The sequence below is a fragment of the Dermochelys coriacea genome, chromosome 4 (assembly GCF_009764565.3).
Source record: "Dermochelys coriacea isolate rDerCor1 chromosome 4, rDerCor1.pri.v4, whole genome shotgun sequence".
In the NCBI taxonomy this organism is placed as follows: domain Eukaryota; kingdom Metazoa; phylum Chordata; order Testudines; family Dermochelyidae; genus Dermochelys; species Dermochelys coriacea.
The window spans coordinates 110,776,431-110,790,445 of NC_050071.1; the positions used below are offsets into that span (position 1 = coordinate 110,776,431).

The following is a 14,015-nucleotide window of genomic DNA, read 5'->3' on the forward strand; positions in this document are numbered from 1 at the left end:
GTGTTCTGTGTGTTTATCTTCTCCAGATTGGATAAGTGGGAAGCTTAATGTGAAAACAATGCACAGGCTGCTGCTGCTGATTGAAAACCTCTATGGTTTGGGCTGCTGTGAACTCATTAAGCCCATTAGCTGTTGCCCATTTAAGACCTTGGTACTATCTTCAAAACAACTAATGGACCAAGCCACAGCTATATTAAATCTATTAACCACTGAGATGGTTGTGCCGCTCTGGGGCAGTGTGGATTGCAAAGACCATAATGAAGCACCTGAGAACTAGAGACAGTATTTTTGCAGGGTTCTGACTATGGAATGAATATCCAGAGGAGTTTAGGCAAATCTAGAGATCATCTTTAGGAAATGATGTAAAACCTTCTTTTTTGGCAAAGTGTTTCCACCATTTAAAAAAGAATACCCACAGTACTAAAACCCCATCTGCCTGCTGTTCTTCCTACGTAAAAATGCATACAAATCAATCAGTCCAATCAAAAACGTAACGTTTTATACTCCAAAACAGGGAAGAGCCAGAGGATCCATGAGGTTCATTAGGGACTTGATGTTGCTAATTGATTTTTTATGGAAGGTGTTGTGATACTTCAGTGATGGGTGCCAGCATAAAACCTTATGATAGATAGATAACATGCTAAGAGCCAAAAGGCCTCTTCCATAAAATTTGGAGATCTTAAAAGAAACTGGTTGATAGTAATTATTTTTTGAACTCAAAACTGTACTGATTGTAAAATGCATGTGCCTTCCTATGACTTTCGATGATGAAAATCCTCACATGGATTCTAGCAGTTTATCTGTCATTGAAAAAAAAAAATCTGTTATGCCTAAAGGGAAATTAAATTGGGTAGTCATCTTTTGAAGACTTAAAAAAATAAGCAGTTGAGGGACCAAATCTGTGTTCCTTACATTAAGTAGTATTTACATGTACAAATATTCCAAATATTGCAAATTTGGGCCTAGAGGGCTGAATTTTCTTTACTGGGGCCATTTTGCAATTTGAATAATCTATACTAGAAACTTGCTGGTATAATAGTGTTGGTTATGGATGTGATATTTTTGACATTTCTGTACTGGCAAAAGCCTTAGTGTGGACAAAATTTTATTACCGCATAAAATTGCTTTTCACAATGTCACATATTTTGCTCTGGAATCTTGTATAAACTATACTGGCAAAAGCACCTTCTTATTGGTATAAGCTGTGTCTATGCTATGAGTGTATGCTGGTATAGTTATGACAGCAAGCCTTTCCTGTGCTGACCTGGCCTAAATAACAAAATCCTTTTGAAAGAGTTCAGCACGTAGTCGAATAGGCCAACATCTTCTGTTTTCTGTTCATGAAGACTGTTTAGCCTGACCCATTATTCAAGTAAACCAGTTAAAGTACCTTTTTTGTAGAATATATGTATTGTATGATGAAATGAAGCAATAAATATTTGTTTTGCTCTTTCTCCTTGTAGAGACTTAAGTAACAACAAAATAGGCTGCCTGAATGCAGATATATTTAGAGGACTCATAAATCTTGTTAGATTGTAAGTATAATTCTGTTGTACATGTTTGAAAGAGAATTTATAGTTCTCATTTAATTCAACCTTTCTTTTTTATTTCAGTGGGACTACTAATGCTTAAAGTTGAGCACAAGCTTAAATGCTTCACTAGATCAAGGCCATAATGGTTACATTGTGTTGCCTGCAGTCGGCTAGTCAATGGGAGAATAAAGAATAGAACCAGTCCCATGCCCTGTCTGCTGTTGCCTCCTCTAGTTTTGCATTCTTGGAATATATAGGAAAGAAGAAAAAGGGGTACTTGTCTGTAATACATGTTTTCCCTAGAAGACTATTTCAGCATTACGTTATCTTTTAACTTTTGTCCTTTATGCCAGAGCATCAAGCTGACTATCCTCCTTGTAGAGAACTTGATGAGATGTCCTTTGGACACATAGAAGGTTTGGGGTTTTGGGGGGCGAGGTTTATTTGGAAAAAAAGGTTGTATTCCACAGACGCAGAATACTCCCTTTGCCCCATGTGTTGCTTGATGTCTCTGCAGCACTTCCAGGTGAGCCACCTAAGAGAAAATCTGATGTGACCGGCCCCCCCCCCCTTTTTTTTTCTTTTTTTTTGGTAAATGGTATATCTAAGCAGCTTGTTTTCTTGCACTACCTTTCTGATTATTTGTCAACTTTGAAATAAAATTTAAATATGCTTTCTGGTGTATATTTCAACATAAGTGTCATTTTAAACAAAAATGAGATATTTGAGTTGAATAGTTTATTCTCAAACTCATAATACTTTCAAATAAAAGAGAAGAATGGGGGAACATCTTTGGTGTTAGGGTTCTCTAGCTGGGCCATCAGGCTTACATTGTGATGTCTAATGTTTTAAAGACTGCTCCCATGTCCTCTTTTGATGACTGTATTTTATAAGTTATTTTTAAAAAATAAGAAACACATTTGAAAGAGGAAATTTGTGTTTAATTATGTAACTTAGTATCAAATATATTGCTTAGATATAAAACAATTTAATTATTGCCATTTTATGTCCTAGAAATCTTTCAGGGAATTTGTTTTCTGCACTAACGCAAGGAACCCTTGATCATCTTAACTCACTAAAGTCTTTGTAAGTATATATTAATTTTGATTTTAATTTGTATGATCTTAGATAAATTTTTCAGCAATTTTAAAAAAGTTTAAAAGGGTAAATATGGTGAGCTTCAGTAGACTTTTTTTGAGTGCAAAGCAACTAAATTAAAGCAAACAATATTTTTGATTCTGACAGATCAACACGTTCAATATTATTCCAGTTAGACATTGGCAATTTAGATTTTGTTTTGTTTTTTAAACATATTATAACAGTATATTTCTGAGTAGGCTTGGGTTGACATGGTTGCAGAATTTTGCATGAGAAAATGGTACAAGGATTAGACATAGTTTGAAGATGAAAAGTACTCTGGATGTTATTTTCAAAAGTACTCAATCTTTATCTAACTCATCTCTGTTTTGAAGTCAGTAGGATCAGAGTTAGGCCATCACTGAGCACTTTTGAAAATCCCACCCTACAGATGCCAATTATTATTTTGTATTAAATAAAGTTTTGGCCTTTGTGTCTTATTTTACAAATGAAGAAAGGTTTCAGAGTAGCAGCCATGTTAGTCTGTATCTGCAAAAAGAACAGAAGTACCGGTGGCACCTTAGAGACTAACAAATTTATTATTTATTATTAAAATTTGTTAGTCTCTAAGGTGCTACCGGTACTTGTGTTCTTTTTGCAAATGAAGAAAGGTACTCTCCAAAAGTTTACAGTTCTCCAAGAACAAAAAATGTGACTGTTGGATATAAAAATGCGTGTCTCAATCTCATTCTGTTTTTCTCTTTGCTCCTTTAGCAGCCCTTAGTTCCTTTATTGTGATACTGTGTATGTAGAAAGTGGATGAATTACTTCATGACAACCTGACTGCTAAAAGTTTGTATATTCTATGACAGCTATGTAGGCTGGGCTGCCATATCAGGAGTCTTGCAGATTCTCTAGCTGCTGGCACTGGTCATGAAGTGAACTCTCTCCTTATTCCAAGGCAGATAGTGCCTCCTCTCAAGACTGATTATTATTCATGGTTTATTACTTGAGCTCTAATACTCTCAGCACCGTACTAATAAAAATGGTCCCTTCCTGAAGGGCATGAGTCTGTTTAAGAACTTAATGAGCCTGCTACAACATCCTGGATATCAATGTTAGTATTTAAAATGTGTCTTTAGGAATTCCTGTTAATAAATACCAAAAGGCTTGTATCAGAACTCCCCAGTTAGGAACATATATTGTTTCAGTGTTAAGTGTTTGTGCCTTGGCTTGCATAATCTTTTGGGCACTGTTCGCTGTTACTGATGAAATAATAAAATACACATGAAGAAGAGATTTTTAACAAAGATGAAAAACAAATCAGTTCAGACTGAGGGACCTTTTTTTTAGACAATATTTAGATATATAAATTATTGTTTCCTGACTATAGCAGACTTTTTAATGGAGATTTGGATGTCTTTGTACCAGGACGTGTCATATTATACATACAATGAGAAGATTTTATGAATCAATGAAAATCAGAAATGATGTGAAAAAGGCCTATTTTAATCATAGCGAAGTTACTGGGGTTTCATTTAATGGGAAAAAACCACACACGGTTGCATTAGTGAGTAGTATAGCCTGTAATGAGAGAAACAGGCAACACATTTGAGTGACCATTGCATAGAATTTGTTTTTAATCTGTATCTTAACCTTATACCATTATAGATTTTTTTTTTACTCTTGCTTCTCTACTAAATAAATAAATAAACCTCAGTCAAATAGATAGTATTATTCAAATAAGCTGTTATTGTGCCCATGAATTTGCTCAGGTAAGCACCAAAGTTACTGTACTCCCTCTGCCAAAGAAGTTATTACAAATGCTTTTTTGTCTTCAAGGTCCATAGATCTGTTAAACCTGGCTCTGGCTTTGGCTCAAGCAGTGTGCAACACTGAGGCAGAACCAAACCCATTAGTCCCTGATAGGGGAGGGCATGGTCAGCTACATCTGACAGTTGTTCATTGCCTTCATAGCTTCAGGAAAGTTTGTGAGACTTTCTGTTTTTGAGTGTGTGTGTGTTACACACTTACATCCCCATGACCAGAAACACAGCTACAGAATGTCAATATATGGCCAAAATAATTCATTTATTTTATATATATATGTATATTATTTTTATAGCTATATATAAATAAAAAGTATTTTGGACATAAATTGACATTCTGTAGCTGTTTCTGGTCCTCGGGATGTAAGTGTGTAGTTCTTTTCTACTGCTGAGGCACCATCAGTGCCCCCCCGATTCCTCCCCCTCACCCCCATCACAAAGTACAGCATGGAGAAGGGCAAGAAGAAGGGGGAAGCACAGACGTGTTGTTTTCTCTACCCCACTTGTGGAATGCCTGTGTGGGGATTACTGTGTCTTCTGTGAGTTAGGAGCCATGCACATCTCAGCAAAGCCAGCTCGGGCAGGGTCCTTCATGAAGTCCCTCTCTCAAGCCAGGAGTGGCATATCTAGACCCAGACCAGTAGAAGCACAGGATCCCAGGGTAGCTTCAGGGTATTCCTTGCCCTTCTAGGGCAGGAGTGTGATTCCTCCAGCAGGTTTTGAGTTACTGCCAGCCTAAGTAGAGCACTGAGGTCAGAAGAGAGCCAAATCCTGAGATTTACCAGATGGCCCAGATCTGGCATAGTAATTTTTCTCCAGGGTTGGCCACCTCTGTATAGATTCAGTAAAGCTTCCCTCTCAGGAGATGCAGGAAAAGCATTAATTCTGGGCATAAGAAAGATTGCTGCCCCTCAGTTAGCAGATCCCCAGACCTCTCCCAGCAGAATTGTCCCATTCACTCTCAGAATCTGATGGTGAGCATTCATTCAGACAAACAAGAAAAGGAAAATGGGAAGGATATACAGGGACTAGTCTCCATGGTCATTGGGCACCTTCCTTTTCCCAGGTCCTCAAAGGAGAGAGAGAGGAAAAAAAAAAGTGCATCCCTAAAAAAGGCTGTGGTATGCCAGAAGGCCAAACTTGTGTGCAGGCACAGGAGTCCTTCCTCTTGTCTCTTCAGAGTCTCCTGATGCCAATTCTTTAGGGAGGGGCAGATTTAAGAGAAGGAAATACAAACCCAGATCCTGCTCAGTGTCCTCCTTAGTTTCAGAACAGGAACCACAGGAGGAAGAAAAGCAGGAAAACTCTTTTAGTTAAGAGTTTGTGCCCAGGCAGTATTGACATGGATCCAATTCATGGCATGAAATCCTCACATTTGGTGAGCTACAGCACAAATAAATGACTTTAGTTTAAATCACTGCTGAATAATAATCTAGAAACTGTTTTTTAAACACACAGTACAGTATAGTGCAATATTCTTAACTTTTGCTATTATTGACACTTTTTGACTTTAGTAATCTATGTGTATATAATCCTGCCTCAGCATGAAGGGTGGTGAACTGCATGAAGTCCCTTCCAGTTCTACATTTCTATGATTCTGTAGGAAATTTGTAGTAAATGGTGATAGGCATCCTAAAACTAATAGGAGAGAAAACTGAATATTACATTTATTACTGTGATGATCTGTCTTTTGCATGTTACAGAGAATTTCAGACTGATTATCTTCTGTGTGACTGTAACATTTTGTGGCTGCATCAGTGGTTAAAGGAAAGAAATATAACAGTACGTGAAACTAAATGTGCTTACCCCAAGTCATTGCAAGCACAACTAGTAACATCAATTAAGCAGGAGCTTCTAACATGTGGTAAGAATTCTAGATAAATGACGCTTAATAATTAATGCATACTGGGTTTATTTAGTGTGAGTAGCTAATCCTTTATTTTTTCTGCTTTCCTTCAATTTGGTACTTCTATGTCGTGTTTATAGTGATTCCTTCTACTGACAGCAGTCTTCAGACTGCCTTGCTGCTTCTGGTATCAGAGGGAGAGTTGTTGTCTAGGCCCCTGATCTTACCCTTGGAGGAGCAATCCTCTCAAAAACAGCAGTTAAACTTGACTTCTTACATGAAAAATAGAGAACTGGTGGGTTTGTCCTCCATTTCCCAGGTTTTTCTTTCAGACCGCTTAGATCTGAGTTGTGCAAAACCCTCCAAGTCTAAAGCCCTAATAGTTAAAAGGAGAAAAAGATTGTCCTATTCACCTCCCTCCCTCCTTATCTTTCTTGGAGACCAGTCAATCTGTAAAAGAGCCAAATAAGAAATTTGAGGTGTCCTGAAATGAAACAGTAAAATCCAAGAGAAGAGAATCAGAAGGAACCTGCTGCTTTGCTGGGCCAGTTGTCTGGTTCAGAGCAAGATGCACAGAGAGTGAAACTCAGGAGAAACTTTCTTTAGCAGTTTTTTTCAAAGAATACGGAGGAGTTTGTTAGCATTCCTAGGTCTTCCCCAAGATCCTTAAAGAGGCAGAACAAGAAGAATCAAGTGGATGGGTCACTGAATCCCCTAGAAGTATTGCCCATCAGGCTCAGAAAAGCCCCTTGCATTCTCCTAACATAGCTATGCAGGCACACTCAAAGCTGACCAGTTAAGACACTTCAAAGGTTTTGGATTGTGTCTACACTAGGTGTAAAGTCAAGTTTAAAAGACACATTTAGATAGCATGTTTTCCAACACTATTTTCCTAACCTAGATAGGTCCAGTGGTTCTGTGAGACTTTAGAGGGCTACATAAGTCATGTTCTTTATGCTCTCTTTAAGTATTAAAATTGTGGTAAATCCCATCTGCTTTTGTACAGTTCACTATCCTAATGCAGGACTAACTTCTCTGAATGATACATTGAGAACTGCGTACAAATGTCCTATTATGAGGATTACTTCTCATGCTGTTGTCAAAACTGGGAGTTATCAAGAATATTAAGCTCTCGGTATAAACAAAGTATACTACTTTCAGATGAAGTGAGCTGTAGCTCACGAAAGCTTATGCTCTAATAAATTTGTTAGTCTCTAAGGTGCCACTAGTACTCCTTTTCTTTTTACTTTCAGATCAATCAGTGATTGTAAAGTTCATGCAGCCTGGGACTAGGAGTGTGGGTTTCTGTTTGTAACTGTAAGAGTAGTTCACTCTGAGAACATGAGAAAATTGCCTAAATTTACCAATCTGTAAATCTTAAACATATTAATATATATCACTGAAAATTTTGAAGGTTGCTTAATATTTGTAAAATAAATATATAAATGCACAGATTTGTTTTATCTGTATTGCTTTTTTTTTTCTGGAACTAGGTTGGCAAACAGCTTCTGTAATTCATTAAACTGACTGAATGAATACAGTTTTTGAAAGATACAGTTAGCCCATTGGAGGTCAATTGAAGATGTGAGTCGTTATGAAATACAGTTTATTTAAATCCTTCCCAGCTCTTTTTTTAAAAAAAGCCAGCTAAGACAGAGATCTGATTATATCAAACTATAATCCAAAGGAAAAAAAATTTCTTATTTTAATGAATATTAAAATTAAGGGTTTTTTTCAGAGTGAATCTATAAAGCATAGTATCTAACTATATTTTTAAATTTGAAGTTTTGTTGATTTTTTTTTTTTGGTCTCTTGGATTCTAGAACCTCCTCTTGAATTACCATCTTTCTACATGACTCCATCTCATCGTCAGGTTGTCTTTGAAGGAGACAGTCTGCCCTTCCAATGCATGGCTTCATATATTGATCAAGACATGCAAGTATTGTGGTATCAGGATGGGAAGATTGTTGAAACTGATGAATCTCAGGGTATTTTTGTTGAAAAGAACATAATTCATAATTGCTCGTTAATTGCAAGGTAAATTCCTTGTGAAAAACATCTGCATAGAGTGGTAGTTGAAACCCCCCGCTCCCCGGTTCATATTGCTTAGTAAAGTAGTTGGTGGCAAATAGCCTCTTTTCAGTTCTTATTGATGTGAATATATAAACTGCAACAGTGAGGATTTGGAAGAAATGCCCCTGTCAGACAGTATTACATAATGGCAATTCATAATCATTATGACAGTGAATAATCATTGGGCCAGAGAGAGCGTGAATGACCCTATATAACCTGGTGGTTAGGGCGCTCTTGTAAGAAGTAGGGCACTGAAGTTCAAGTCTTTACTCCAATGACTGTTTAATTATTTATACAAATTGGAACAGCTTCAACAGGAGAGATTGAGACCCACACCAGAATATCCCATATACTAGTGCCTATGACACTCTCTTCTGTAGTAAGGGAAATGCAAGTTGAAATCCCTTCTACGCTCATGGGACAGGGGGAATTGAACCTGAGTCTCCAACATCTCAGGTGAGTGCCCTAACCACTGGGCTAAATGTTTTTTCTTTGAGTTGCAGATGTATATTCCACTCAGATATGCGCATACCCAGGGCATCAAAGCCAGAGAACTCTGCCTAGGAGTATCCCTCGGAGCAGTGCTCATGCTCTGTGCCTCCAGCCCTTCCCCTTGCTATTTAAGGGCTGGTTCCATGGAACCATTTATTAACAATGGACAAGATAAGTTAGGAATGTAGAGATGAGGTAAACAGTAGGTTGACCGTGAACAACGTATGAACAGGGCATGCTACACAGGGATTGGTTCCTTCAAAGTAACCAAACCAATCCCAAAACGTCTGATGCAATGTAATGTGTAGATGTATATAAAGAAAGAGGTTTTCAGTGTAACTTTGGGTGTTTAGTATGACCACAACCCACCCCATATACTTGAGTCTGATCAACTAAGCATAGCTTTGCTGTATACCAAATAAAGGAAACCGAGTGACAAAATCTGGAGTTGAATTTTATTTTTTGGATCCCAGAGAACTGGATGAAGTGTTCTGGATAAGCAGAGTGGAAAAGGTCTCAGAGGGACTCCTAGTAAACTTCCTGGGTTATATCAGCATATGGAGTAGCTCAGATCATGCCTCCACAGAGATTGTGGGGACATTCGATTAGGGCCTGAGCAACGTTGATAGCATTCCTCAGTGATATTTCAGTTTTGGACATTTGCAGGGCTGCTACCTAGTCTCTCTGCATACTTTTTACCAGTCACTATGCAATTTCTGCTGTGTCTAGATCAGAATCAAAGTTTGAGAAGGCGGTCCTGCAGTCATTTTTAAGTAGACTTTGATTCCCAGCTCTTATGAGTGCTGCTTGTGAGTCACCTGTGTGGAATATACTTCTGCAAACGGTTGAAGAAAAAAAGACTCTTACATACTGTATTGTAACTGTTCTTCAGGATGTGAGTGCAGATGTGTATTCCATGACCCACCTTCTGTCTTCTGCATCAGAGTCTATATTCTTGACATTCGGTACAAAAGAACCGGTAGGGGTTTGGGGGGGCAGGGTAGCTCTGCTCTTAAATAGTGAGCACTACCCCATAAGTAGCATTAGGCAAAGTTCTCTGGCTTTGGTGCACTGAGTGAACACATATCTGAGTGGAAAACACATCTGCACCCACATCTTGAGGAACAACAGTTATAATACAGGTAAGTAACAGTCTTTTATGAGACTACGACCTCCCCGCCTCCTCAGTCAATTTGTTAGACCCAAAACAGATATTTTCAACTCACTAAAATATTTTTGCAATTTTTCTATTCAGATTGACTTAAGCCAAAATTTTCATTTTGAATTTTTTATGGCTTCCTACTAACTTAAAAATCAGTTTTGCCTGTCTGTAACTATAGTAAACAGATCTGCTTTCATAGGGTGATGGATTACATGACCTACTAGATCTCTGCCACAGTTAATTACTAGTTCTTGGGCTCATGAATAGTTGGTTCTCAGTTTTTGTAAGGCCATTCACAGACATGTTACTGAGTTGTTTGTATGGTCTTTCTGAGCACTATTCATCTTTTAATAAATGCTTTTCATACATTTTGCTGAAGTTCAATAATTTTTTTTTGTCTTAATAGCATCTTGACTATCTCAAATATTCAAGCTGGATCCACCGGCAACTGGGGTTGTCATGTGCAAACCAGACGTGGGAATAATACAAGAACTGTAGACATTGTGGTGTTAGAGAGCTCTGCACAGTATTGCCTTCCAGAGAGGGTTGTCAACAATAAAGGAGATTTCAGGTTGGTGACAGCAAATTTGTTTCATGAAGAAGTGTTGTCTGTTTGATTCTGCTTTTCAATTAGGAGGTTATGCTGAAAGGCACCTTACTGGTGTGTACTCTTGCATAAGATGTAATGAGTTCTCACATTTCTAATTATAGTAAATTAGAATATGGCTGAAAGAAATGCAAGCAGCGATATTATTATGAAATATTGGTGCCTTTTAACCCATATTGCATGAATTCTTTAGAAAAGAAATTGACAGTAAAGTATGATATTCTAAATATGTAAATATAGCTGTTCTAATGAACAGAGTTTTTGAAATGGCTTGTAACTTAAAGTTGGAACACAGGCTAATACAGGGTTTTTCTTCAATATTAGTATTCTACTTCCAAGTTTTTCATTGTCTCCCATATATGAAATCACTACAACAGTACTATGAAATATCTCATCCTTTTAAATAGTACAATAATTGTAATGAGTGCCATCTCCTTTTTATAATAGTTTGTACTGCCCGTGGCTGCTCTAGTTTTCCATTGTGTTGGTTATTGCAGTCTATCTTGTTTTTATTCTTTACTTATCTTTTCACCTGTTTTCCTTTTTCTGATCTTTTTGCTGCTGGTCACTCTAACACATTACATCTGGAGGTGCCAGCTATCACAAATAGATTCCCTATATGTAAGGTAATTCTTTTTCTAACTTCTCTTTTGCACTTTACTGCAGTAGTTCCCAGTGAGAAACAAAATGTTGTTAGCATGTGTGTCTTCTATTGGTGCTAGTTTTCTTACATTTATAGCCATTTTTCTTATGATTCATTTACTTGTGCTGGCTTAAAAGGTACTTCCTGGTATTTTTCTTTTGTAAACCCGTCTCCTATCATTCCACTCCCCATCTCTAAGTTGGAGCTCTTTGTAGCTTGAATCTAACTTCTTTATAGGCAATCAAAAACTATGGTTCTCAAACTTATTTGATCATGTCCCCTTTCTTTGTGTCTGTATTAGTTTACACTCCCACCACACAAGTATGTATACAGATCAAAAGAAAATAAATATTGCACTCTGCCAGTGCAATCCTTAAATATTAAAAACAGTAAAGCATTGACTCAAACAGAGCCATTCAGTTATACAGTTCTGTACATTTTAAGTGAGATACTGCTTGCTTGCATCACTCTGTTGTTACTAGTGTAATAGTGCTTTTTGGAGGAGAGCAGTTCCATCCTGGGTTGGATGCTTGAGACAGCTATCAATCCCCTTCTATCTTGTATTAAATGTGCACACCACATTGCCATCTATACGTTAATCAGTTTGCTACAATGATTTTGTATAATGCTATGCAAGCTTAACAGAAATCCATCAAAATGCTTGATGCCGTCTAGAGTCAAATGCACCATGCTGTCTGAGGACCTGATATGCCTGGATGAATCTGCTTTGCTGGTTATTTGTTGCTGTGAGTAAAATGTGCATAGTAAGGCTTTTTTGTTTTTCCTCCCTCCCATCCCCAAATATATTCAGCATCCCCCAGGACACACTTCCCAGTTAGAGAACCTCTGATCTAAAAGACCTTACATTTTTCACCAGGATTCGTCACCGAATTTGATCTGCTGGTTGGATCTTTAGCTTCCCCGGCTTGGTACTGGCTACTGACGGAGAGTGCGATGTGAACGCTAATAGGAATCAAACCTCCAATACATAAGCATGAGGAAATACTTTTAGTTAGCCTCATTAATCTATTTTGGGATGAAATCTTGGATTCTGTTGAAGACAGTGGGAGTTTTGCCATCGACTTCAGTGGAACCAGATTTCACCCATGATGTCTAATGTATCTATCTAATGTATTCTATCTTTTGGATTGATTTTAAATCTCAACCTTCCCTTTTTAAAATTAAATTATTTTGTAGTTGAAAGGCTTACTCTAATACACTTGTACTCCGGTGATTCTGGAACTACCCCTGTGTAAGCTTGTAGAAAGGGTCTCTGCAGGTTCTCCTTCAAGTGATGGTCCCTATTATATTCCACTGAGGCTTATGCACATGCACCCAGAGCTGGAGCTTTTCAAAGTAATAGTGTCTGATGTTCCACACATGCACCCTTGCATTGCATCATGGTTTCGCTCATGGTGCTAAAGGGCGGGTTACACTGACCACATCTTGAGTTCCTTCTCACCACCGCAAGATCTGAGCCGGAGCCTCTGCTTTTCTCTCATTGTTGGTGACACACTTTCGAAACTTTCTAGGAAAACAGTTTTTATTCTTGTACATAGTTAGGATTTTACTCATTTTGTAGTAATTTTAATGTTCATAGTCATTTTTATAGGATTAAGGACTTTGTGATGCTGTTTCAGCAGTTTCCCACCAACTCTTCCTCCCTCCTGTGTCTGGGGATGGGAGTGTTGCCGCAACAACTGCAGGATCAACCAGGTTGGCCAGATTGGAGTTGTGGCCCTAATATTCGCCTTCAGAACCATCTCACTCAACCTGGAAGGAATCCCCTGTCTCACTGCCCCGTCCTTCATCGAGTAGACATCCAGAACCAGGGCTGGATAATAAACCAGTCAGCTTGGCTCCTACAGTACCAGTGGATCTGGAGATAGTCCCCTTGTTGTCCCCAGATGCAGCTGAGTCATTGATGCCCTCCTCTCCCCCAGATGACTACTGTCAATTTCAGGAGCTGCTGAGGAGAATAATTAATGCTCTTCAGATCCCATTGGAGGAGGTGCAGGACAGTCTACTCCCCCATGCACCAACCCATGGACACCTTTCTCACCATCCCACCAGAAGTCATCTCCTTCCTCTGATAGTGGACAGTCCCGCTCCAAGTTTGATGCAGTCAGCCCTTCCTCCAGTCCTCACTGAGTGTGACAATCGTAACAGATGCATTGCTTGACAGCTGGGGAGCCCACATGGGAGATTGCATTTGTGACAAATTGCTGGCACTACTTTGAGGGGGTCTCGCACTTTCTCTTCTTGGGGAGGGTTCAGGGCACTGTTTCTTGCCCCTGAACTAGGGTATTAACTGCCCCACTAGTGTCCTAGAGGAGGGGAGTGGAGAGGGAGGGACCCGGGCCCACCCTCTACTCCAGATCCCAGCCCAGGGGCCCTAGGGATAGCGGTAAACCGCTTGAACTAGCGGTTCCTTTCCTTGGGCTACTTCCCTCTCCTGCCCTTCAGCTTGTGGGGCTTCCTGCCCTCCCTCTGCACAAACCAGGTGTCCCTTTACCTAGGGTCTTGGTGGTCTTAGCCCACCGCAGCACTTCTCCAAACTCTTCTCTGCTTCCCTCCAAACTGCTCTCTGCTTCAACTCCATCTCCTGTCTGATTGAAGCAGGGGGGTTTTATCAGGTGCTCTAATTGGCTTCAGTTGCTTTAATTAATCTATAGCAAACTTTCTTCCCTCTACAGGGAATAACGGTCCCTTCTAACATCCTCCTGCTGCCCTCTGGCCATGCTGTATCATACA

At 38.9% G+C, this 14,015-nt stretch overlaps 1 protein-coding gene across 8 annotated transcripts in view; it reads left to right on the forward strand.

Annotated features, from left to right (window-relative positions):
* ADGRA3 (adhesion G protein-coupled receptor A3) overlaps nt 1-14,015 on the forward strand; it is a 126,312-nt gene that overhangs the window by 50,342 nt on the left and 61,955 nt on the right. For 6 of the 8 annotated variants that reach the window (XM_038398208.2, XM_038398209.2, XM_043514065.1 and 3 more), the window contains 5 exons: nt 1,464-1,535; nt 2,547-2,618; nt 6,142-6,302; nt 8,108-8,321; nt 10,418-10,582. The exons of 1 other annotated variant lie outside the window; for it this stretch is intronic. In XM_038398208.2, coding sequence (XP_038254136.1) covers nt 1,464-1,535; nt 2,547-2,618; nt 6,142-6,302; nt 8,108-8,321; nt 10,418-10,582 — 684 coding nt within the window. Of the gene's footprint in view, nt 1-1,463; nt 1,536-2,546; nt 2,619-6,141; nt 6,303-7,777; nt 7,869-8,107; nt 8,322-10,417; nt 10,583-14,015 lie in introns of those variants that run through there. One more of the 8 variants, XM_038398210.2, reaches the window with a different exon arrangement.